Below are 24,691 nucleotides of genomic sequence, written 5' to 3' on the forward strand. Positions count from 1 at the left end.
TGATGATCCTTTGAACACTCGCCATTTATATGAAAGCAATAGGAGGTATCATCCGAAAGTGGAGTTTCTTCTTCTATAAGATTTAATTTGTGGAACTAATCTGACATTTTCAAACTCTTTATACGAATACAGTATACATCGACAACACCCGATAAACTTCATATGACACATATTCGTCGGACTGGGGTGATCGGTGGCAGGAAACACTTGTCGTGAGGCCTCGTTCTGGTTTTGTATTTCATGAAACGCCATCATCTGCATCCACTGCATCTACTGGTTACGAAAACTTGGACAATTTCTATTCTGCAACTGGAACACGCCTTGAAGTCGGTTAATTTTAAAGCGTATTTTTGAACTTGGAAAGTATGGCTTTTCAACAAGAGAAGCTTCACCTTATGATTTGTATCATATCGAGTCTTCTTTACGTTGCATCTGCCGGCTACCAAATCACGATATGTAAGTTTTGTTACAAATGTTTTCTTACACTTTTAATTGAGTTGTTACTCCTCACATGAAGTGGAGACTTTATCTAGTCCCATTCGTAGTTCTGATGATTGCAATGACATCTTGAAAATTAACCTTAAAAATATGACAAAGTTTATCTAAAAAATCCGTTAATGGTGCCTATGTATACATTCAGCCGTTTCCAGAATAATGAACATACATGTATCTGGCACAATAAACCTTCATAATTTTTTCTTTCCTCATCGAGAAGGGCACTGTCAACCAGCTAAAAACTGGAAAAATGTTTTATCAAACAAAACGATTTGGACTAAAGATGTGGAAGTGCGTCGTTTTCAAATCCTATGTTGTTGTTTTTCTGACTGTTTCTTAATAATCTACTTTAGATATGAAGTTCGCATGTTTGCGATATCTGCCATACTGCCATATCGTTATTAATGTTTTCTTCTTTCTAGAATCGTATTATTTATCTTGAATTGTAAGTCGTGAAGTGCTAACCAAATCCATGCATTCGAATAAAGTTTTGGAGAAGTGAAATGTAGGACGCATGGTTTTAAAAAGGACTTTATTTACCCCGTTTACAAATTGAATCGTTATTATAGAACAAAGGAGCTGTTTTTCTATCGGGTGAATGAATGGTGCAGGGGATTCTATTCCTCACCTGTACCACATTTCTACTTTTAATGATTGCCTTTAATTCGCTGAAAAATAAATTATTGGAAAAGAGTTAAGAGAAACTCATGATACTGACAAATAATGCTCAAAGAGACAAACAGGTACCTAGATGAAGATAGCGGAGAAACGAAAAGAGAGTCAGTCAGAGAGACAGAGAAGGGTAGAGAGAGAGAAAGAAAGAAAGAGAGAGAAATGGAGATAGAGAGCGATAGAGAGAGAGAGAGAGAGAGAGAGAGAGAGAGCAAAAGAGGAGTGAGCGAGAACGAGGGGAGTGTAGACTAATATGATTTATAATCATGATAATACCCAACCAAGTAGATCAAATCTCCAGTTAAGTCACGTCCCGACAGTGGGAATAAACCCATGATTAGTTCATGAATAGTTGATGATCCATGGGGAAATCAATAAATCTTTGCCAATGCCTCCCGAATATCAATTTAGCCGATCGTATAATAACGAACAATAATGATACACCCGATGGAAGGATGAGCTCACAGCTACGGAATATTATTAGAATGATGGAAAATTGGACTCATTATCATGATGATAATACGAGATTTCGAATAAAATACGAAGTGGAACGTTTGCTTGATAGCACTCGCTAACTTCAACGGTGTTACGATACGATAGAGTCATGCTTTACTGCCGGAATGGGCTTCTATCTTAAGTAGACTAGGCGGAACATTTTGTAATGGGTAGACTGACATATGGACAGTCAGATTTTGTGTCTGTATGTGTGTGTGTGGAAGGGGGGGGAGGGGGTCGTTTTATAAAGAATCGGACCAAAATAGCTTTATTTGGAGCAGCGTACAGAAATTATATAACTCAAAGCAAGGTAGCCCTTGTAGGATATATCGTTTTATGGCCTCGAAAATGTATTGTACCCTTAGCATTATACTCAAGAAAATCTAAAACTTATTTAATGGATATTACCCCTTTAATTCAGGCCCCTTGACCCCATATAACATTGTATATGATTACAATGAATTTAAACGGTCACATTTTTTTTACTGATACGCGTTCAAAACATTGAAGTTAACGAACAAGGATAATGTGATGAAACTTTTGATAAGAAGTATAGTTTGTTTTGGTTATCAGTCCAGTCAAATGTCATTGGACTACTTAAATGGGACTACCATCTCGACCACTGCCCTAGGGAACTACCCCGCCATGTCCGTAGTGTAAACAAGTAGGTTACCCTTTGGAATAGTTTTCTAATTAGGGATGTTGTCCGGGGATTGATTCCGTTGATCCGGTGATATTTTCCTCGATACGCTTATTAATTTCCAGTAATGCAGATCTTCATGTAGTCTGTAGATTATCAAAATATATATGTGTATGAATATGTATATTCATATATATATTTATACAAATAATTAAAACAATTGAAATGAAAATGCAAGAGAGTTCTCTGCTTCACTATGACCTTTTGTTTGTTAGTAAAGAAGAAAACTCTCAAGGATTTTTTATTTCGAATGTTTATTTGTATATTGCCATGACGGAGGATTGTCAAAATCAAATTATTTGTTCTATTATATATATATATAGGCCTTTATATCGGCCTCCTACATACATTTGCTCCGTAAGTAAGTATTAAAAGTATGGGGTTACGGTTATAGCTGCAATTAGGTTTGTGGTTTGTTTAAGAATTTATGTTAATGCTATAGTTTTCGGTCCAGGGCTTAAGTTAGGAATTCGGTTATAACATGGGTCGCACAACCACAATGAAAACAATTGTGTTTAGAAGTTTGCTTTATTAAATATGTCTTCTGTGATATTCAGTGCATAAAACTGGTGCTTATTTGAGGAAGAAGAAAAAGTTAAACTTTAATCAATTATTGATTTTTTAAATTTATTTATTCAAACAGTCGGTATCTTTGACCAGGATGTGACAACGGACGATCCGAAGAGTGTCGGCTTCCGTCGAGGCATGATCAAGTACAACGTCCAAAGCAACAGCACCGGAAGTCCTTTCCAACTGATGGGCTTTGAGGTTCGCGTGCAGGTGAACAACAGCTTCATCTTGACCAACCTAAGTAAGTAAGGAGAGTGGTCTTTGAACAGTCCTAACATAGCTTCCTCTTGACCAACCTAAGTAAGTAAGGAGAGTTGCCTTTAAACATTCCTAACATAGCTTCATCTTGACCAACCTAAGTAAGTAAGGAGAGTGGCCTTTGAACATTCCTAACATAGCTTCATCTTGACCAACCTAAGTAAGTAAGGAGAGTGGTCTTTGAACAGTCTTAACATAGCTTCATCTTGACCAATCTAAGTAAATAAGGAGAGTGGTCTTTGAACAGTCCAACCTCAGCTTCATCTTGACCAACCTAAGTAAGTAAAGAGAGTGGTCTTTGAACAGTCATAAGATGGCTTCATATTGACCAACCTGAGTAAGTGAGGAGAGTGGTCTTTGAACAGTCCTAACATAGCTTCATCTTGACCATCCTAAGTAAGTAAGGAGAGTGGTCTTTGAACACTCCTAACATTGCTTCATCTTGACTAACCTGAGTAAGTAAGGAGAGTGGTCTTTGAACAGTCCAATCATAGCTTCATCTTGACCAACCTAAGTAAGTAAGGAGAGTGGTCTTAGCTTCATCTTGACCAACCCAAGTAAGTAAGGAGAGTGGTCTTTGAACAGTCCTAACATAGCTTCATCTTGACCAACATAAGTAAGTAAGGAGAGTGGTCTTTGAACAGTCAAATCATAGTTTCATCTTGACCAACCTAAGTAAGTATGGAGAGTGGTCTTTGAACAGTCCTAACATAGTTTCATCTTGACCAACATAAGTAAGTTAGGAGAGTGGTCTTTGAACAATCCTAACATAGCTTCATATTGACCAACCTGAGTAAGTAAGGACAGTGGTCTTTGAACAGCCCCAAGATAGCTTCATCTTGACAAACCTAAGTAAGTATTGACCAACCTAAGCAGGACTCAAATTAATTTTTTGTCCACGGGGGCTCTTCCCCTCAAAAAAGAGCCCCCGTGAGCCTTCTCACGGGGGCTCTTTTAGTGTTGACGGGGGCTCTTATTTTAATACAAATTTCCATTGAATTGGTACCCATGAAACTCCTAAATTCCTTGGTATTTTATCATTATCCTTTTTTTAAGTCGGAATTTTCCCTCTTAGAAATTTGTTACATACTTGTTACATAGCTGTATACTTTTATCCCCGTGATCAGTGGCGGATCCAGGGGGGGGGGGGGGGGAAGAAGGAAAAAAAAGAAGGAAAAAATAAAGTGTTCCCATCCCACTTGTATCACAGAGAAACAACAGTTAAAGTTAAGTCTAACGCTAACGTTAAATTTGTTATTAAAATGTAGAGTACAGCCCTTGGCCTTAGGCCTAATTTAGGTCGTAACTGTTACTGTTTGAAAATCTAAAGTAAAATTAGACGGTTTTCATGGTTATAGACCAAGTAATTGAGAAAAAAAAGTTTACCCGTCAATGAGAAGGGAAAGAGGAGAGAAAGGGAAAGAAAGAAGAGGAAGAAGAAAAGAAAAGGGAAAGAAGGAGATCCGGGGGGTGCGAAAGGGCCTTGCCTCCCAGGCTGTTGCCTCCACCCGCCCCCGCTAAAAAAAAAGAGAGAGAAGGAAGGAAAAGGAAAAAAGGAGGGCTAAAAAGGGACCAAAAAAGAGGAAGAAGAAAAAAAAAGGGTGAAAAGAATTTCGATGCGGTGTTCGAGTAGAATTCTGTGAGATGATGATATACTTTCTCGTAGCTTGATGTGACGAGGTGTCTCTATCCAGATACATGTATCTGTTGATAGTATTATAGAATATAGAAGCCTGAAATGACCTGCTGCTCGTAACCGACAAGTCACCGCATTAAAATTGCATGTTCATGTAAAGGCGCTAGATAAATACCAATATGTATGTATGTATGTATGTAAAATTAAATTGCAAATAGTGTTCAACAACACGATGGTGGATGAAACTTTCTAATATTCGAAGATATATGACCTTCAGACCATATTGTTTCATTATTTTTGTGTTCAATCAATCAACGCCAAAGAATTGATTTATCATCGCTCTTCAATTTATTATTTCACCTTTTAATGTACTTTCATTCTTATGAATCACGAAAGAACACTGAATTGGATTCTTCAATGTTTGTTTTGATTAATTTCCTCCCCTCTACTTCTCCCTGTTTAAAACTGATAAAATTTCAATTTTTCTTAATCAAGGCAAAATATTATTTTCATATTTTCTTTATGCAAGACATGAAGAGAGAAAGAGAGAATATGTTAAGTGAGCATTATCGAGTACAACCATGAATTGCATCCTTTTCAATATTATTCAATTCGCTGAAAATATTCAGAATATGAATATGATAAATCAACATAATACACCAACGCTCCAACCATAGCCCATACGCCAATGCACCATATTTATCAATATGAAAAGATTTCTAAATGAAATTTGAAGAAAAATCAAATTTACAATGCACTGACAGGCATCAGTTGAAATCATGAATTCTCTGTGACTGGCTTAGCACTAGTTTCTGAGGGACCAGTCACTAAAGAGGAAATAAAGGGAAGGAAAATTGAGAAAGAAGTAAATAAAAGAAGGGGGATATCAGTTGCAATTTTTCCCGCCAACAAGTTGCGGATCGGGATGGGGGTGGGGCAAAAGGCCTTTGCCTCCCCCCGCTCCCGCTAAAAAAAAGAGAGAAGGAAGGAAAATGAAAAAAAGGAGAGCGAAAAGGGATCAAAAGAGAGGAAGAAGAAAAAAAGGGTGAAAAGAGAGAGAAGGAAGGGAAAGGAAAGGGAAAGAGGAAAGAAAGGGAAAGAAAAAAAAAGAGAAAGAAAAAACGTAGGGGAGATCAATTGCCAACAAAGTGTAAATCGGGGGGGGGGGGCACTGGCGTACTGATTGGGGAGGGGGCTCGGGGGTTATAAAACTCAAACGGGGTTTATTTCTGATTCCATAACGGTGGTTTACACATAATGCTGAAATGACATAATTTTCCGAGATTTTTTAGTAAATTATACTTTTTTATGCGTTTGTTGTAAAATGACAAATTCCTAAATTTACAGCCAGGCAAGAACTATGCTTCTTGAGATGCCTAGGGAAAAACACGTCAGGGCCCGTGGAACGGCTGGGATCGGGAGCCTTGACGTCCCTCCACTTTTTTTGAAATAGTGTATAAAGAAAAATGGAAAGAAAGAGAGCAAGTAAGAAAAAATAGTTAACTGCCAGTGTCACAACAAAAAAAGGTATTAACCGTAATTAAACGCCTAAAATCCCTGAGCTTCCGGTGCTCTGGCCCTGGACCCAACCGAGGGCCCTAAGGCGGGCCCCTTGATACTCAGCTGACCGTAATTTAGTGCCTAAAACCCTTGAGCCGAGTCGAGAACGGTACAGCGAATCGTCTTCTTTCTTTCATAATTTTAATGAAACGTGAAAGGTTTCGCGCTTCGCGCGGAAGGGGGGGGGGGGTTGGAACCGAATTCAGACAAGAATTAAGAATCGAGAATGGTACAACGAATCGTCTTCTTTCTCTAATACTTTAATGAAACGTCAAAGTTTCCGCGCTTCGTGCAAGAGGGGGGGGGGGGCTGGCTTCAGACAAGAATTAAGAGTCGAGAACGGTATAACGAATCGTCTTCTTTCTCTAATGATTTAATGAAACGTCAAAGCTTCCGCGCTTCGCGCGGACGGGGGGGGGGGGGGTAAAATTAATTCAGACGAGTATTATTTTCGAGAACGGTACAACGAAACGTCTTATTTCTCTAATAATTCAATGGAACGTCAAAGCTTCCGCATATCGCGCTCGAGGGGGAAACTGAATTCAGACGAAGTTTATGAGTCGAGAACGGTACAACGAATCGCCTTCTTTCTCTAATACTTTAATGAAACGTCAAAGCTTCCGCGCTTCGTGCAAGAGGGGGGAGGGGATAAACTGAATTCAGACGAGGATTATTTTCGAGAACGGGCAACGAATCGCCTTCTTTCACTAATGATTTAATGAAACGTCAAAGCTTCGGCGCTTTGCGGAGGAGGGAGTGGGAAAATCGCCCCTCCCCCCATTACGTCAATACTGGTCACCATTACGTACCAATATTTGGCTCGCATAATTTCAAATTTGCCCCCCCCCCCCTAAGAAATCCTGGATCCGCGCCTGCCCGTGATGACATTCTCTCCATTTATTCCCGTTCTGCACATAATGTTCTCCTCATTATTCAGAGCAACCTTATTTACATTCTTTCTTTACTTTTAGTCTTTACCATATACTTCCAAAACACAGGGGCGGATCTAGCTTTTTGCTAAGGGTGGGGGGGGGGGGGGGTAAACCAAATACGATGTGGAGCATCGTCCATTTCATTGGTTTAAGGTTTGAAAATTGATACTCAATATTGTGTTAAAGTTATAAAAGAAAAGATAATCTTTTTTTATAATTCCACGGGGGCGATTTTTTATTTTGCAATCGCCCCCGTGGGCAACCTGACGGGGGCGATTATGGAGCTCACGGGGGCGAATCGCCCATCGCCCCCGTGTATTTTGAGCGCTGAACCTAAGTAAGTAAGGAGAGTGGTCTTTGAACATCCCCAAGATAGCTTCATCTTGACCAACCTAAGTAAATAAGGACTGTGGCCTTTGAACAGTTCTAACATAGCTAGTGTAGTATAATAACATTAGGCAGTTTTCGCAACCGGCGACGGGTACTTCTAAAACGCTAATTTCGCGGGGGATCGCACTCAGAGCGAAAATGTTCGCGTAGCGTCTAAACCTACGACGGTATTCAGCTGTATTAACGTCGGAAGTCGAGCTTTTACGGAGTGGCGAGCTCATTTAAATACCACGTAGTCAGCACTTGCGTCGCCGTTCCAAAATTCGCTTACTAAGGATGATATTGGGGGGGGGGGGGTAATTGCCGTTTGGTCTACAATAAGTTCGTCTACTAACCAAATTCCCAAACGTGGCCTACACCCAGCGCGCCTATACTACCCGCATGATTCAATAATAATTTCGTCTACTTACTATTTGGTCTAATGAAGGTTTAGGCTAATAGCCATTTGGTTTAATTACAATTTGGTCTAATCTCACTAGTCTACACCCCATTAGGTCTATTATTCATAGAGTCTATTAACCAGTCAGCCCAATTTACATTTTTTCTAATACCCCTTTCGTCTATGATTATTACTATTTATGATTAAGTAGGCCTAATTATTAGCCCATATGGATAGCAGAAGTAATGGGCATTATACATACGGGGAATTAGACCGACTGGAATTTAGACTTTCAAAGTTATTCTTAGAACAATGCTTCTGAATGTTTTATTACATTTCCAATTTTCGACAAATCGAGGCCAATGATTTCTTGTTTGTGTATCAGTAATTTTTTCAGAATACATCAATGTCATGTACATTCTGTTAACGTTTTGCTATCCATTGGCATTAATGATTCATGACTGTAGGTTAAAAGAGGAGCATTGGAATTTTAAATTCTATCCTACAGTATTTTTCGATATCTGAATTAATCATTGATACACACCGATATTGTGGCGTTGTTTCTTTTTTTTCCTTCAAAAAGTGAAAATTAATTGAATATTCCCAGCATTTTTTGAGAAGAGCATTCGAGGAAATGTTCTATACTCTACTCGAAATTAATTTGACATCCGTCCTCTTTACGATGTAAAAACCTTAGTCTGCCACAAATTACAATTCTTAGTTATTAACGATCAAAAGGTGTCAATTGTTTATATCTAAAATTTATTGAAACATCTATCTGGCTTGTATTTTACAGTACTTCTTAAATTCGTCATCGAAATGCGAGAAAACAATTCACTGCCGAATTAATGGTGTCGAATAATTATTAGCAGTTCCGAAACTTCAGGGGCTGCCTATTTACTGAAATCATAGAACTATGGAATTATATTAACTTCAGCCCTGCATCTTTGTTTCCTCTTTTCTGCTAGGATTTTCTTCTTCCTACTAATACATATCAATCCTTCACATATTGACATGCATTTTCGTCTCACGATCGCTTCGTAATAAGCCTCTGGATTGCAACGCTCAACTGTATCCCTACTCGATGCAATCCAATTGTACGCACGTTGATGGAAACGGGATTCTGTTCGGACCCAGGGAGTCATTACATACCCCTGGTACCCCATGACACCCATTCATAGTACAGATCAAATTGGGGGTACTTGTGAAAATTCATGTTTCCGAACGGCAACCATCTTGATCGCATGTGTGAAGTCATGACATCGAGAGTTGGTCTGTTAACACTCCCATAAGTTAAAATTAAAAAACATAAAGTAATATTGTTATGGAGAAACTTTCGTTTCCACACTGTCTTGCTTAATGCCACATGTAAATGACTGAGGGAAATATGTAAACACATCAATGTCTTTCTAACCGCTTTGGAAACTGGATTTAACAATTGATATATGCCAATCTGGACATACAGCTCTGTAATTATAGACTATGTGGAATGATTTTTTTTATACTTCTATTGTTGTTGCCCTTTTCACTTTTGTTTATAGTACATTAACAATCAGATTATCCTCTGTGTTACATCCTACAAGCATGATAAGAGGACTTGGAAAATAGGATTTCATTAAGTTTAATCAAAGGGCAGTTGCACATCGCAGTTGTTTCGAACCCGTAAGCTTCTAGGCTACGAAACTATGGAATTTTCCATTAAGCCATCACATCTTATAGACGAAAATAAACGATGTGAACGGTCCCGTTTAATAAGTTTCAATGTATCCAAATTTCTCTCCAGATCTGTTAGTTACCAATTAATTCACCTGCTATGCGTAATGGTATCTCCATGGATGGAATATACTTTGCAACATTAGTTGTTGCTATGCCCGGTAAATTTCTGGCAAGGTTTTGAGTCATCAAGAGCAAGCATTGTTCAATAGTATTCATGAAACAGGTTCTCGGACGAAACCTAGCAATCTAATTTCCATACATTAGTTGTTGCTTTGCCGGGTAAGCTTATGACAAGCTTTTGAGTCATCAAGATCAACTACTGTTCAAATAGTATGCATGAAACAGGTTCTTAAACGAAACCTAGCAATCTACTGTGCATACATTAGTTGTTGCTATGACAGGTAAGCTTGTGGCAAGCTTTTTGAGTCATCAAGGTACAAATAGTATGCATGAAACAGGTTCATGGACGAAACAATGACCAAGGCAACGGGAACGCATCCATGGTTGCAAGCGTGCAAGGGGATCATGAAGAGGGTGATTATTCGTAGAGACAGTCCGATACACCACAAGTCTCCAGCGGATTAACACCGCTCGAAATGTCACACGTTCGGTGCTGAGACACCATTAATTATTTAGACCCTGCCCTTTGTGCCATGAAAGCCTTGATGAGGCGGACGAGCGTGGATAAAAACAAAATAAAACAGGGAGAAGAATGTTAAGTAGTAGAAGAGGAAGACGAAATGGGAATGATCTAATACGGAAGAGAAATTGCGGAGAGCTCCTTGCGACACACAGGATCTTGCAGGCTACGAATACGACATCAAATTGAAGTATACCGAGTTTTGTTGACATGATATTGGTACCAAAAAAAGTTTATATCTGTATTAATGTTACAGCAATAATATCACAGATATTTGAGAAAGAACTGACTAACCAAATGCTATTTTCCATTCATTGTTGTTGAAAGGGAAGTTGTACGAAATCTTATGGCTTCTGTAATCCTTTTACAGCAATTATGGTCCCAATAAAGAGTCCAAGAACAAAATAAAAGATCATTTTTTCCGAGAGTTACGGTTATATCAGACACATATATATATAGGGTATGTTATGTCAACTCCTTGCTTGATCTAGTAAGACGCTATCATCTTTTTTTTTATAAAGGTAAAAAAAACCTGTAAAGCTGATAGCAAAACAATAGAATGAAGGATGCCGCGACAAAGGACTTGTCCCTCAGCGCACATGCCAAATCCTAGCTGAAGCGGCAGCTATTCGGGATGAGAAGCAGGGTTCGAATACAAAGTGATGAACAACAATACCAATATATGAAAACTTACTGCTTAATTACAATCTATACTTTCATGTCCGTTCACTAATCTGGTTAAGTTATGCACGAACAACTTGTGTGCCACGCCCATTTCATATTATGTATAAACAAGCCTTCACAACTTCAAATCACGCACCCTCAAACCCTCATTGCTCATTGTCCTTTATAATCGATAATATTATACCAATAACAATACATCACTTCTCTCTATTGTATATCATAATATTTTGTTTAATATTAAGAGTGAAACAGAGCTTACAAATAACACTTATTCGGAATAAGAAACAGAATGAAGGTAATGGGGCAAAAAGCCTGCCATCAACGTTAACCAAACGTACATTCAAGTTTCGCTAACAACTACATAATTCATAAATCCTTGCATCTTCATGATGATGATGATACATAATCCGGTAACGGTAACGGGGAATGGTGAACTTGCAAATTCACTTTTAACTCTTATCATGCCACATGGATAATCCCCATTGTGCCAAGCCCCAAATCCCCCCGTGCCAGGTTGTTTTGGAGATAATCTGATTAACGCGATGGTTCTATGAATAGCGAGTGCAAAATACACAGCAAACAGTCAAATGAGCATGAACTGCTATTACGAATGCTGCATTGCACGCACATGGCACTCAAGTGGTAGCTCTCTCGCATGTACAAAGCACTATAACAATAGCGCGCATGCAGCCTTATGGCAGGCTATGAATTAACAAATGACCTGTTCTATACTACATGTACATGGATGTTACCCCCTCCACCCGCTCTCTCTAAACTAGTTCAGTACATTTTTGTCCCCATAAATTTACCACAGTATACCCACCTTCCTGTGCTCTGTGTGTTGATTATCGGTTCTACGACACCTTCTCTATCTGCAGATGCTCCAGGGCCCTGTTTCATCAAACTCGATACCAATAACAAGTTACAAGCTACTGTTATAAGCTACTGAAATCCTGGCATCTGATTGGCTGAGAACAAATTCGTCATAGAAATTTAGCAGCTGTTATAGATAACAAGTTTTATGAAACGGGCCCCAGTATCAATTTATTTTAACTAATCACTAACTTCAACTCTAGACCACGTAAAGTGCCTCGTCATAACCACTTACAGGAACCCTTCATCTGGCATGCAACCCAATTGTAATTACCCTAACCCTAAACATTTAACTCTGGCGAAATGAAGCTTGGAACTCAAGTTGCAGGAGGAACATTTAAAGCCCCACTGCACTACTGTTAGCAACTTGCGCCCTCTATACAGCCAACAATGCCTAAGCGGTGCCCGTTGAGCCCCCATGATGCCCTTTTCTTATGTTAATTGAGAGCTGATTTGATGAGATAACCACCAGCCAGTAACCTTGCAGGGAGGTCTTCCATGAGACATACTAATCCCTCCATGCCAAACTAGTGCAGAGGAAGTTTAATGTCGGATCACCTCATTTTCTTTTTTGCCACATTCCTGTTCCTTTAGTCTGCGGAGCACTGAGTCAGAACCGCATGCTGATAGCTGGTGATGCTGACGTGACCACCATCTACAACGCCGCGTCCGCCAGCCGAGAGGTGAAGATACCATACTTCATCACCAGTTTCGCCCCTCGGGACGTGTACCCGGACTTCACGGCCGAGTATCTCCTGGCCATGCAGCCGCAAGTACTGCAGCCATTGGTGGACTACATCGAATATTTCCACTGGACCAGCTTGGCATATGTTTACGAAGGACAGACAGGTGGGCCTATATTTGCTTATACCCTAGTCATACCGCAGTCGCTCTGCACTACCGATTTCAAACCGACCCCAAATGGACCATTTCTTTTGTTTCCGGTAGGGTTTCGTAATTTTTTTTTCGGTCTGTAGTCGGTCTATAGTCGGTGTAGTTACGGTCTCGTTCGGTATTAGACCCATAAATCGACTCTAGACCAGACTCAAACACCTACCGATTATTGGTCGTTTGGGATTGTCGTGGGTTGTTGGTGAGGACGTGAGGTGTCGGTTTGGTCGATGGTGTGACTGAATTATTGTTGTTTTGATCTTGGACCATACATATGAATAAAGAAAGAAGAATAACAAACATTAGTAAGTGCGCTATTTGGGGTTTTCAAGCATCTGTCAATCAGATATGACATTTCACCTCTGGGGTTGATCCTTTGAAGTCACATTCAATATACGAGACTCAGGACACAAGGCCCAGGACCCAGGAACCAACATTGGTAATTGGGTACAGAAAGACTACTAATTAACATAATGTGTTTCAGTGATCAGTTTCGTTGTTAGCATTCAGACACTAGTGGCGCTTAAAGGTAATACAAAGTTTTGGTATGGAATCATGAATTTAGTTCAAATAAAAGATACAAGATACAAGATACAAGATATTGTATTTGATCTTTGCAAACAAGTTACATAGAAAATTGTTTTCCACTGGCGTTACAGTCATATTCAACAAAATACATAATTACAAGAAATAAATACATTACGTTTATAGAATGAAATAGATGAAATAAGGAACAAATACATGCAAAAGATAATGAAGCGACAAAAATGGTCATTGGTACATGTACTTCAAATCATGAGTTTCAGAATTAAGCCTTGGTCATTGGTAAATGAACATATTCGAAGCATATGCGATCCTACAATATTCAGTGATCGTTGTCGCGGTTGAAATCGAGTCTAAAGTGATGAACTTGTAAATAATTAACACTTTATGTTGTATAGCTCCCTCTAAAGGTCAAAATGAATGTAACTATAAACAATGTTTCTTGACTAAAATCAACCAATTGGCTATTCCCTTTTGGAAATTATATATCACAACTACATATTCTGAGATTTTTATGGTCGCAGCTACCATTGTATGGCCGTAGGCGTTATTTGAAATTTATCAAAATATACCAGTACCACCGGTAAATGTTGATATTCAATTTTTCTCAAAAGCAGAAGTGTTTTAGGGGCTAAATTTTCTAGAGCTTATAATACATTCACATAGGCATCAACATATATCAACATTGTAAAGAATCACTATCCAGCCAATTTTCAAAATTTCCCAAAACTTTGTATTACCTTTAATGCCGATACATATTCGTCGAACTTAAAACCATGACCAACATTTCATTGCCTCTTAATTTTACTATTCATAACTATCCATTCTAGGGTTTCTTCGATTGCATAACTTCTTGGAGCTGATTCGTCCCTTGGGAATCGAGGTGTCACATCGACGGATTAACGTCGATACGGTGAACGAGACCCTGGTCGAGCTAAAGGACACCGGGAAACATAGGATCATCTGTGATACTGGACTAGCATTGACGAATACTGTTCTTCGAACTGTAATTATTTCTCTTAGCTTTTGCTAATTATATTCCTTGCGTTTTGATACGTGGGCACCGGTACTCCGTCATTTTCTCTGGCGAAAATTGCTCTGGGCTTTATTTCGTCAGAAGTTTAGGATTATAGGGCCTAAAATAAAAACTTGTTGTATTGCCCTTTGCGACTGACCCCAATGAAAATCTACGGTCGGCATTTTTGTTTTTAAACCGTTTTTTTTTTATATAGATTTTTGTATATTTGTATATACAACAAGTTTTTTATTTTAGGCCTAGTTGGGGTGCAATTGTGTTTTAGGATAGTGTATGGGTTAGGGTTAAGGCTAGGTATAGTGTCGGGCCTTGGGTTGAAATTAGGAATTCTGCTAGTGTAAGAAATTGTCGTACAACCGGATCCAGCTCATTTTCCTAATGGGTACATCATTATATCCTTAATAAAATACCCCTGAATAAATACACTCTTAGGGGAAAAAATATACAATATTATATTCATTCTTAACTTAATCAATTTAATTAATGCAATCATATTCAACACAAACAACTTTTTGTCATTATATTGTCTAAGTTATACACCTTTTACATATAAAATCGGCGATGTTCCATGAGTTTGCATAAATCCTGAGAAAAACAGTTTTATGATATTAAAATGCGCTACGCACAGTGAAAAAAATTAAACGTTACCCGGTGTGTCTTTGCAAACAAATACATTTACAGGCCATTGTTAAAGCCCTGCTCTCCAAAAAGAAATCAAATAAAAAATCAAAAATGTAACTTATGCTACGGTCACAAAGGTTCCTACGAACGATAATTTTGTACGAATCTCCCTGTTTTTCTATTGTCTTTCCGAATTTCCATTGTCTGAAAATCGTTCGTACGGCGTTCGTAGCAGTTCGTAATGGTATTTGTGACCGAGGCTTTAACAATGAACGTATAATGTACCAATATGTTATAACATGGTCATCATAATGTAATGATATAAAGATTTGCTTTTTTATGTCCTTTTCTTTAATTTTACAGTCCCTGGATTTGGAGATGGTTACTGCTTCCTTTCACATGGTTTATTTAAATTTGGTAAGTCTTCTCATTTTTGTTCATGGTCATTAGGAGTGAAACCGAAAGAGAAAAATTCGAAGACAAAGATAGAGAGAGATAGAGAGAGAGACAAAAAGAAAGAGAGAGAACAACATTTATCGAACCCATAAGTACTTTTTGGTTGTTGGTAAAAAAAAAAATTAAAAAAAAATTGTCGAACATGGGAAAGATATCACATCTCTAACAGAGAGAAAGAGAGAGAAAGAATAGATCTTTGGTCATATTTTCTTCTTCAATCTTTGGAACCAAATGATAAACGAATGAACAAAAAGTTGATCCCAATTGCCATCTGAAAAAAAACAAATACTCTCTTTAGTTATTCAGACAGATTGTGTCATCAACAAACGTTACTTACGGATCAAAACTTCCCGAGAAAGGAATCTGTTCAGCTGCTTTATATGTACCTTATATCTCAAAGTACACAAGTGGTGTTATATTCACTGAATCACTAAGCGCACCCTTTTCTCTACAACGAAAAAATGACGAACCCATTATTACAGAAATTCTAAATACTACTAAAGTTTATATATAATGGAAATGACATAAATGCATATCTTGATCCCATGATCCGAGGACATTGTGGTATGATAGGAAATGAAATAGCAGACTCCCACGCAAAAGCTGATTTATCAAATAAAATATGAATTAAATTACATTATCAAAAATAGAACTAATATCTGAAATAAAACTAATAATTCAACAGAGTCCCAAGGTACTTTGGCAAGAAAGATACTCGGCCCTGAAAGCGCTATTCAGCCATCGGCGACATCTCCATAATAATATACATGCAATTTAGGTGGGGGAAAGGAGCTATGCTCTTTTCGTCTTCGTTTTGGAGTTATTGGATAACCAGTGTCCTTCTCAACATTCTGGAAATAAGAAGACGGCATAACCACTTTTGTTTAAATCCTATCTGCACTATATAGTTTGGCCAGGATGGATTGGACCTTCCTGCATGGTCACTGACTGGTGGTTATCTCATCAAATCAGCTCTCAATTAACATACGGAATAGGGGACCAATGGGGGGCTAATGGTCACCGCTTAGGTATTGTTTGCTCTATAGAGGGCGCAAGTAGCATAATTAGTGCAGTGGGGCTTTAATGTACGTCTAACTTCGTTCTTTCACAGGACTTTGACACCATCGACACCAGTAACATGTCCTTTGGAGGAATGAACCTAACCGGCTTTTCTCTGATCACGAACAAGAGCAGTGAAGCGTATCAAGATCTATTCGGTGATTGGTCAGATAAGTTCAGAGACTCTCATCCCACACTTGCGAACTCCAATGTAGGGGTAAGTAGAGTTTTTATTTTGGTAATAAATACATTTCTTAGACTCATGGACGTATCCAGGATTCTCCCTCTCTCTAACAAGAGGGTGGGGGCACAGTTCAGACAAAATTTCAGTCAAGCAAACCAGCAAATTCAAATTCAAATGTTATTGATTTCAATCTAAACAAATAGGATCATTCTCAATTTGTTATACATTGGATAACAAAATTCAAAATAAAAGCGTACCATAGATAATTGATTGTAAGAGTAAAGATAACACGAGCAAGGGGAACAGGGGTGTGTGTGGGGGGTGGGGGGGGGGGGTAAAAATAGTTTTTAGAAAACTAATTTCACATCTTCTTGTGAGGCTTTATAATGTGATAACAGGCATTTGCGTCTGATCGCTAGCACGACTACTGGATGCAACCTTTGACTTGGGGTTTATAGGAATCCAATGTTGAAGTTAAGAATTCGGTTTAATAGTGTAAGGAATGGCCGCGGAGAAATCGTCGCAAGAACAAGTGCCGTACAATAACAATATTGTTATTCAGTGCCACAACACTAATGCCTTTTGTCAAGGTATTAATCTACATTTGCCACACTCCACCCAGGTGACGTAAATGGGTACCCGGTCGGAAGATCATTCCTTGAATTCTTGAGCGCCTTTCCATTGTAGCTCGGCTAAAGCCGGAGTAAAAACAGGATTGCAGGGCCCTCAGGGAAAACAGCATTAACACCGATGAGGCTACCCTGGGTAAACAAGACATATTACTATAATTATTATAATTATTATCATCATTATTAGTAGTAGTAGTAGCATACTAGCAGTAGTATAATAATGATAATTAATATCATTGTTTGATATACCAGAATTACTGCCACCCGTGCTGAATGGGAAAAAGCAGAAACATTTCATTTATCGAGATCTTCACGTTGTACGTTTACGAGGCGTAGGTTATCAGTAATCGTATTTTCTGTTTGTTCGTTATTTTAAATATATTTGTTTGTTTTTGTATCAAAGTACGAGGCCATCCTCGCTCACGACCTCTGCAGAGTAGCCGTATCCGCGGCGCGTTCCATCCACGAGAGCGGCAGGGAGTTACCGCTACCGAGGGTCAATACCTACCACAGGTGTTTTAAACAAGTCAAGGAAGGCACCGAGACTGTTGCTTCAACGGTTGGACCGGAGCTCTTGGACGCCATCAAAAGGGTAAAACAGAAATATTGATTTTGTATGAACTACAGAGTACATCATTTGGTTTCGGTGACCGGTTCGTTAAGCTAATCTGGGGGTGTTTCATTAAGCTGTACGTAAATTTACGCATGGCTTTACGAATGACTTGAATATGAAGAGCCAAATGGGATGCCCACAGTTTTCCTGACATTTTAACAAAGTGTGACTGTATTTCCCATAATCTCCATTAAATTGTAGCCCAAAATACACTTTGCATTAAAATGTTTTGTTAATAATGATAAGATTAATCTACATCTGCATATTTCAACTTCAGCTTATGCAATAGGCCATTTTCGTAATGTAACCAATTTTAATGCATAAGTCTTTGTGAAATGCCTCAATACAAATTATTTCATTCACCTGATAATAATAATAATATTTCAATAGAGAGGATCCGAACTGCATACATTAATTGTTGCCAGGTAGGAAAAACATTAAGGCTTGACCTACCTAGCAACACTTAATATATGCAGTCTGCACTTTGTCTACTGAAATACTATTATTCTTATTGGTGAATGAAATAATTTGTATTGAGGCACTTCACAAACATTATGGCTTGATCTAACTAGCAACACTTATTATGCAGCTTGGATACTATTATTCTTATCAGGTGAATGGAATAATTTGTATTGAGGCACTTCAAAAGACTTATGCATTAAATTTGGTTCCATTACGAAAATGACCATTAAAAGGATTTGATGATCCCATTTAGGTCTTCATATTCAATTCTTTCGTAAAGTCATGCGTAACTTTACGCACAGTTTTATGGAACACCCCAGGTTGGGGCACAAAGGGCGCTAATTCTGTGTAACATGATGATTTAACACTCAACTGGTTTCAAACAGACAAAAATACATTCGACAAGGTCGTGAAAGTAGTAACATTTTTTTTAGAACACGTCTTTTGTAAAACAAGATGAACGTTTGTTAAAGGGTAATCAGTGGCGGTAAAGAGTATAACTATTAAAGAATTATGTATGTGTCTCAGTGAGAGTAATGTTAAAATCATGTATATCATAGGTACATTTACAAGATTGATTTCAAAGAAAATCCATAATATCGCAACCCTTGTAAAACAAAAAGCTGCCTATAAATGTGATGACAACTTGGACTGATTTGGACTCATTTTGTCTTTAATATTTAATAGGACACGTTTGTATATGGCTTGGAAAGCAAAATGTAACCAAAGATAAGTGTGATTATGACAAGCTCCGTTTCTGCTTTATTTTGATTGTTCAGACGGCAACGAATCAATTAAGTGGACGAGTTCAATTCGATGGAAACGGATCACGAACCAACTATTCCCTTCAAATAGTCGGACTTCACAATGGAGTTGTGGAGCAGGTAAGAATTGATGAGGGCCCGTTCCATAAAAAAATAAAGAATAAAATAAATAAATTTATGAGCGTTGTCATTGTTATTCATGCAAGTGTGGAAGAACATCAGAGCCCAAAAATGTCCCTGGAAAGCATGGCTCTTCAAATGCCTTCATATTCTAAATGTGTCATGTTACAGCTTTAAAATGTGGGTCTCATGTTTATGCCGCATGTTTGTTTGGTCCCATATACATCTTTCTGTGTACAAAGCTTGGTACTTTTACCAAGACTGTGCCAAATGTATTATCAATTTGATGGCTCCACAACCTTGCAGTACACTGCAAGGATCGCTGCCACATCGTTTCTTTCACAATTGTATCGCATGAGCGGGACTCAACTTTATCGTTATAAGCTACTGAAATCGATGCTTTTGATTGGCTATGAACAAGTTTAATGTGGAAATTTGACGCTTGCTATTGATAAAACAAATTTGTTAAACGTTTTAACGATATTTCCAGATGCAATTCGATAAATCGTCCCTTTCACCACGTACTCTTTTTATAACTTTATGTCCATCTGTCCCTTTTCCTGTTCCTTGCGTCGCTCTATATTGTCTTTCCCTTTTCTTTTTCCATACAGTGCGTCCCAGAAAAAACGAAACCGAGAAGTATCGATTTTCTATTATAACTTAATCACAATAATAATTAATGAATGATACATATTTGGAAAGCTTAGAGTCTCCTCTTTCATGCGATGCTACTCAGATAATGCATATTTCACGCATGAGTGATTAAAAGCAATTTGAAGGAAGGAAACAAAAAAGACATTTGGCGGGCGGTATCTGAATTTCGAAGAAAAATTCACTTTTCTAGAAAGTTGAGTTTCTGCCCTTTCATATGACACCTCAATCAGGAAAAATGAGCGAGGAATGACAAAGTTCTGTTTGTTTAAAGTAGTGCTTGCATTTCCATGATTTTATTAAACGAATTCGTTTTCACTGGCTGCCTGCCGTATCAATAAACGAAATTAACGAAAGACTTAACTCCGTTTCGTTGACAATCAGCCGTAGACGAGAGTCTTCATGCATGGCTGATTGTCAACGAAACGGAGTTAAGTCTTTTGTCAAATCTGCTTTTTGAAATTCAGATACCGCCCGCCAAATTACTTTTTGGTTTCCTTCCTTCAAATTGCTTTTAATCACTCATGCGTAACATATGCATCACGTGAGTAGCATCAACTGAAAGAGGAGACTCTAAGCTTTCTAAATATGTATCATTCATTAATTATGGTTTCGATTAAGTTGTGATAAAACATCGATACTTCTCGGTTTCGTTTTTTCTGGGACGCACTGTAAAGTAACTTCTGTATACTTGAAGGAATTTCCTAAACAATAGATATAAGAAGAGCTTGATTCCGAAAGGAGCTAAATCCATTTTTATCAACATTGAGTTTTTGTTGGTTTCAAATACTTATTTCCTACATGGCAATAAAATGCACTAAATCACTTTCTGAATTTCATCTTCAAAGAAAAAAAAATCAGCTACAAAATTATATTTAATTCCAAATGAGCTAAATCAATGAATACAAATATTTAAAAATTCAGCAAAAATAAAATATACTTGGTAGATTTGTTTAAACCATATACTTTTGGTCAAGGGTATTACCTCTAACATGTATCCAAAGTTGAAGGTGGAAATACCCAACGTGGATTTAGCTCCTTATGGAATTAAACTCTTCATATAAACATGACTTACAGGATGATAACATGATGATTTATCTTTCAACACCTTTACCTTTTCTCTTTTTCTTCCGTTGCTTCCCTCTCTAAATATCTCCCCCCCCCCGACAATACTCCGCTCCAGGTTGGCACATGGAGTCAGAACAACGACCCTCCAATCTACTTCTTCGATAGCGAGACACACGGCCGAAAGGGAAGCCACGACTACGACAACAGAACGTTCATTATTTCATCAGTATTGGTAAGTAGAAAGGTTTGAATACACCGTTTGAAACGTTCCTCTTAGCCTCATCAACACATAAATATTATTTTACAGATTTACTTACATTTGTAATCGTGTTATTTTATTCTATTTTCATTAACGGTCTCATAAAATACAAAATTTGTGCATTCAGAGTATAAAAAACGAACAAATTATAAATTTGTCGAATTCTCATATTCGTTAAAAATTCCGACTTTGTAAACATTTTTGTAAGGGGGAGGGGCGGGGGGGGGGCGTTACTCACAGCCCGCTTACATACATGTATGTAACTCCTAATTCATTTTGAATAACCAGCATCATCGTGGAAATGTACACTAAATAATTGTAACAATTTTGCTGTAATTATTTTGATACCAATCATGTGATTTCATCTATTCTTATGTCTCAGCATTTCGTTGTTGAACCTTCTAATAAATGAAGTCATATTTTGAATATTTTTCGTGTATGTGTATGACCTCAATAAGGTCATTACATATGAACCAATGGGTCAAAAAAATACTTGCATATTTGCATGGTAAGTATTAACACACAGAATTCAAAATCAAAAATAGATTATGATATAGCTGAAGGAATACGTGTTACTAGAAGGGCCTTTTTTAAATAATCTCCTTTTTTTTTTTTCTTTAAAACTTTTATGAAGGATGACCCCTTTCTGATGAATGTAACCCTCCCGGATGGAACGTTTCGCTTTGAAGGATTTTGTGTGGATCTACTCAAGAAAATCGTCGAAATCTACCCGTTCAAGTACCGCATACAGCTGGTCAAAGATGGCAACTATGGAACGCTTCAGAGGAATGGAAAATGGGATGGGATGATCGGGGAAGTCATGTATGGGGTAAGCCAGTAGTACTTTTGTTTAAAATGTAAGACCGACCCCTTAGTATTTTTATTTTTATTTGTTTATGTATTGATGTATTTATTTATCACTATTATTTTCATTATTATCATCATTTTTATTTTGTTAAGGGGGGGGGGGGGGCTATGGTTCTTTCAATTTTTTGTTAATAATCATTATTCATTCTAAGTCTCCCCTTTGCTTTTCATTATTCTTCGGACATTATAGGGAGAGAGAGTGGAAGACAGCGAGTGGGGAGGAAAGGGGAGAGAATGGGACAGAAAAGGGAACGAGAGGTCAGATTATTAGATATATATGTAGACAGACAGAGCGACACAGATTATGCAAGTGCCCAATTATTGTCACAAGTCCGAGCTTTAATTCAACTCCTCATTTTTTCATCGTCGGTTCTGGAAAAGAAATAACATCTTGTTCGTGCTTTTCCATGCAGACTGCTGATATATCGGTTGCTCCTCTCACAATTAATACCGACCGGGAGCGCGTGGTCGCCTTCACCAAACCCTATATGAGCTTCGGCATTAGTATCATGGTCAAGAAAAGCAAGGCTCCTCGTCCATCTGGCTTCTCCTTCTTCCAACCCTTCACCAATGAGATATGGATTTGTCTCGCCCTCGCAACGTGTGGTGTTAGCATAATCATGTTTCAGGTGAGATTTGTATTAATTTAATCATGATTTAGATTCCTTTAATCATGATTTAGATTCATTTAATCATGATTTAGATTCGTTTAATCATGATTTAGATTCTTTTAATCATGATTTAGATTCATTCAATCATGATTAAGATTCATTCAATCATGATTTAGATTCATTCAATCATGATTTAGATTCATTCAATCATGATTTAGATTCATTCAATCATGATTTAGATTCATTCAATCATGACTTAGATTCATTTGAATTAATTATGGTATGGTATTCTGCATTTCCAACAACAACAAAAAGACAACGAACACACAAACTGAAACAAAGAGGAATTGCTACCTGCCATCAATGTGCAGGGTCACCTGATTGAGCATCCAACTGTATAGAAAGACAACCTGTCTAGGAGACATGATTCAGTATTTGTTATCCCCCTGAACAGTTTCCATCAATGAATCACGTACTAGTTGATCCTGCAAACAGAGACCACTTGACACCAACTGTACCCGTTGATATACCTGGCATCCTTGGCTCGTCTTTATATCCAGGCTTTACTGTATCAATCAACATTTATTGTAATTTTTCCTGTCCTAGATATGTCGCTTCAGTACCGCGGAATGGCGAATCGAAACGGATAACTCATCGTCTGATGACGTATCCAATGGCAACAGAGCCACAGGGGCAGGCAAGGGTGTGAAATGGACCAACGATTTCTACGTCATGAACAGTTTCTGGTTTGCCTTGGGCGCCCTCATGCAGCAAGGGAGTGACATTTTACCACGGTAAATACATGTAGTCTAGACCCTGTTTCATAAAACCTGATATCAATAACAAGTTACAAGCTATTGTTATAAGCTACTGAAATCATGGCACCTGATTGGTTGAGAGCAAATTTGTCACAGAAATTTAGAATTTGTTATAGATGACAAGTTTTATGAAACGGGCCCTATGGGAAAGCTTATGAGATAAAGGGCACGAGGTTCCCCTAATTTCTTAACACTTAACACGTTTAAAAGTCAGAATCATGTCCCCTTACCCACCTAAAGGAAGTCAATGATAATAATAACAGCGTGCATTTTCAACAACGGATGGAATAGACAGGCATCTAATTCCTTGACAGTAAAACAATCTTGCCTGATCATCCATACTTTTCCTTGTCTTTTAACGCTTCGACAAACTTTGAATTATTTCACATGCTGCTTACTACGTGGAAGAGATAATGTGATAATATGCGCGAGCTTCTCCTTTTCTTGTTAAAGAACAAAAAGGAATGCACCCCTACAGTAATAATTATACCAACAATAATAATGACAATAATTACAATAAAAATGATAATATTGATAATAATTAAAGAGAGGGTGTAAACATCAATTTTCTACCACGCAAGGAATAAGCATTGCATTTCTTGACAACAAAATCTGATCATCCATATTTTTCCTAAAATTGCTAACTTCCATTCGCCACAAAAGGACAGCGTTGTGTTTAAAAAGGAATAGGGGTTCTTGATTAGATACTTTCGTGTATAACTTACATCCTGAATCTTTTTTTTTTGTGTCTGTCTATTTTATTAAATCGAAGTCATGCCTACATACCTTGCTTCGGCCGTATTTATTCAGAAACCATGTATACATTAATGTCTTGGGTTTTATTAGCATTTTATTACTGAATGCATGCCAGTTTTTTTGTACTTTTGTTTAAAAAAAGAAATCGTATGTGTATGCGTGGCCCAATAAAACTTTTTCAAGGCAAGCACTCCCTAGACAATTACCACCTGGACAACTTATACCCTATACCTAGAACAGTTATCCTCCTGATAACAACCACTGACCATAACAAATACATAAA

At 37.9% G+C, this 24,691-nt stretch overlaps 1 protein-coding gene across 1 annotated transcript in view; it reads left to right on the plus strand.

Moving 5' to 3' along the window:
- Window positions 1-365: 365 nt before the first annotated feature.
- LOC590116 (glutamate receptor 2) overlaps window positions 366-24,691 on the plus strand; it is a 29,838-nt gene continuing 5,512 nt past the window's right edge. Inside the window, exons 1-12 of the mRNA XM_030980195.1 lie at window positions 366-456; window positions 3,006-3,173; window positions 12,595-12,849; window positions 14,265-14,440; window positions 15,455-15,508; window positions 16,659-16,823; window positions 17,823-18,011; window positions 19,274-19,378; window positions 21,213-21,329; window positions 21,991-22,185; window positions 22,637-22,852; window positions 23,441-23,628. Of these exons, the coding sequence (XP_030836055.1) occupies window positions 366-456; window positions 3,006-3,173; window positions 12,595-12,849; window positions 14,265-14,440; window positions 15,455-15,508; window positions 16,659-16,823; window positions 17,823-18,011; window positions 19,274-19,378; window positions 21,213-21,329; window positions 21,991-22,185; window positions 22,637-22,852; window positions 23,441-23,628 (1,919 nt within the window). The remainder of the gene's footprint in view (window positions 457-3,005; window positions 3,174-12,594; window positions 12,850-14,264; window positions 14,441-15,454; window positions 15,509-16,658; window positions 16,824-17,822; window positions 18,012-19,273; window positions 19,379-21,212; window positions 21,330-21,990; window positions 22,186-22,636; window positions 22,853-23,440; window positions 23,629-24,691) is intronic.

Source organism: Strongylocentrotus purpuratus, unplaced genomic scaffold (genome assembly GCF_000002235.5).
Source record: "Strongylocentrotus purpuratus isolate Spur 01 unplaced genomic scaffold, Spur_5.0 spur5_scaffold_11, whole genome shotgun sequence".
Lineage (NCBI taxonomy): Eukaryota > Metazoa > Echinodermata > Echinoidea > Camarodonta > Strongylocentrotidae > Strongylocentrotus > Strongylocentrotus purpuratus.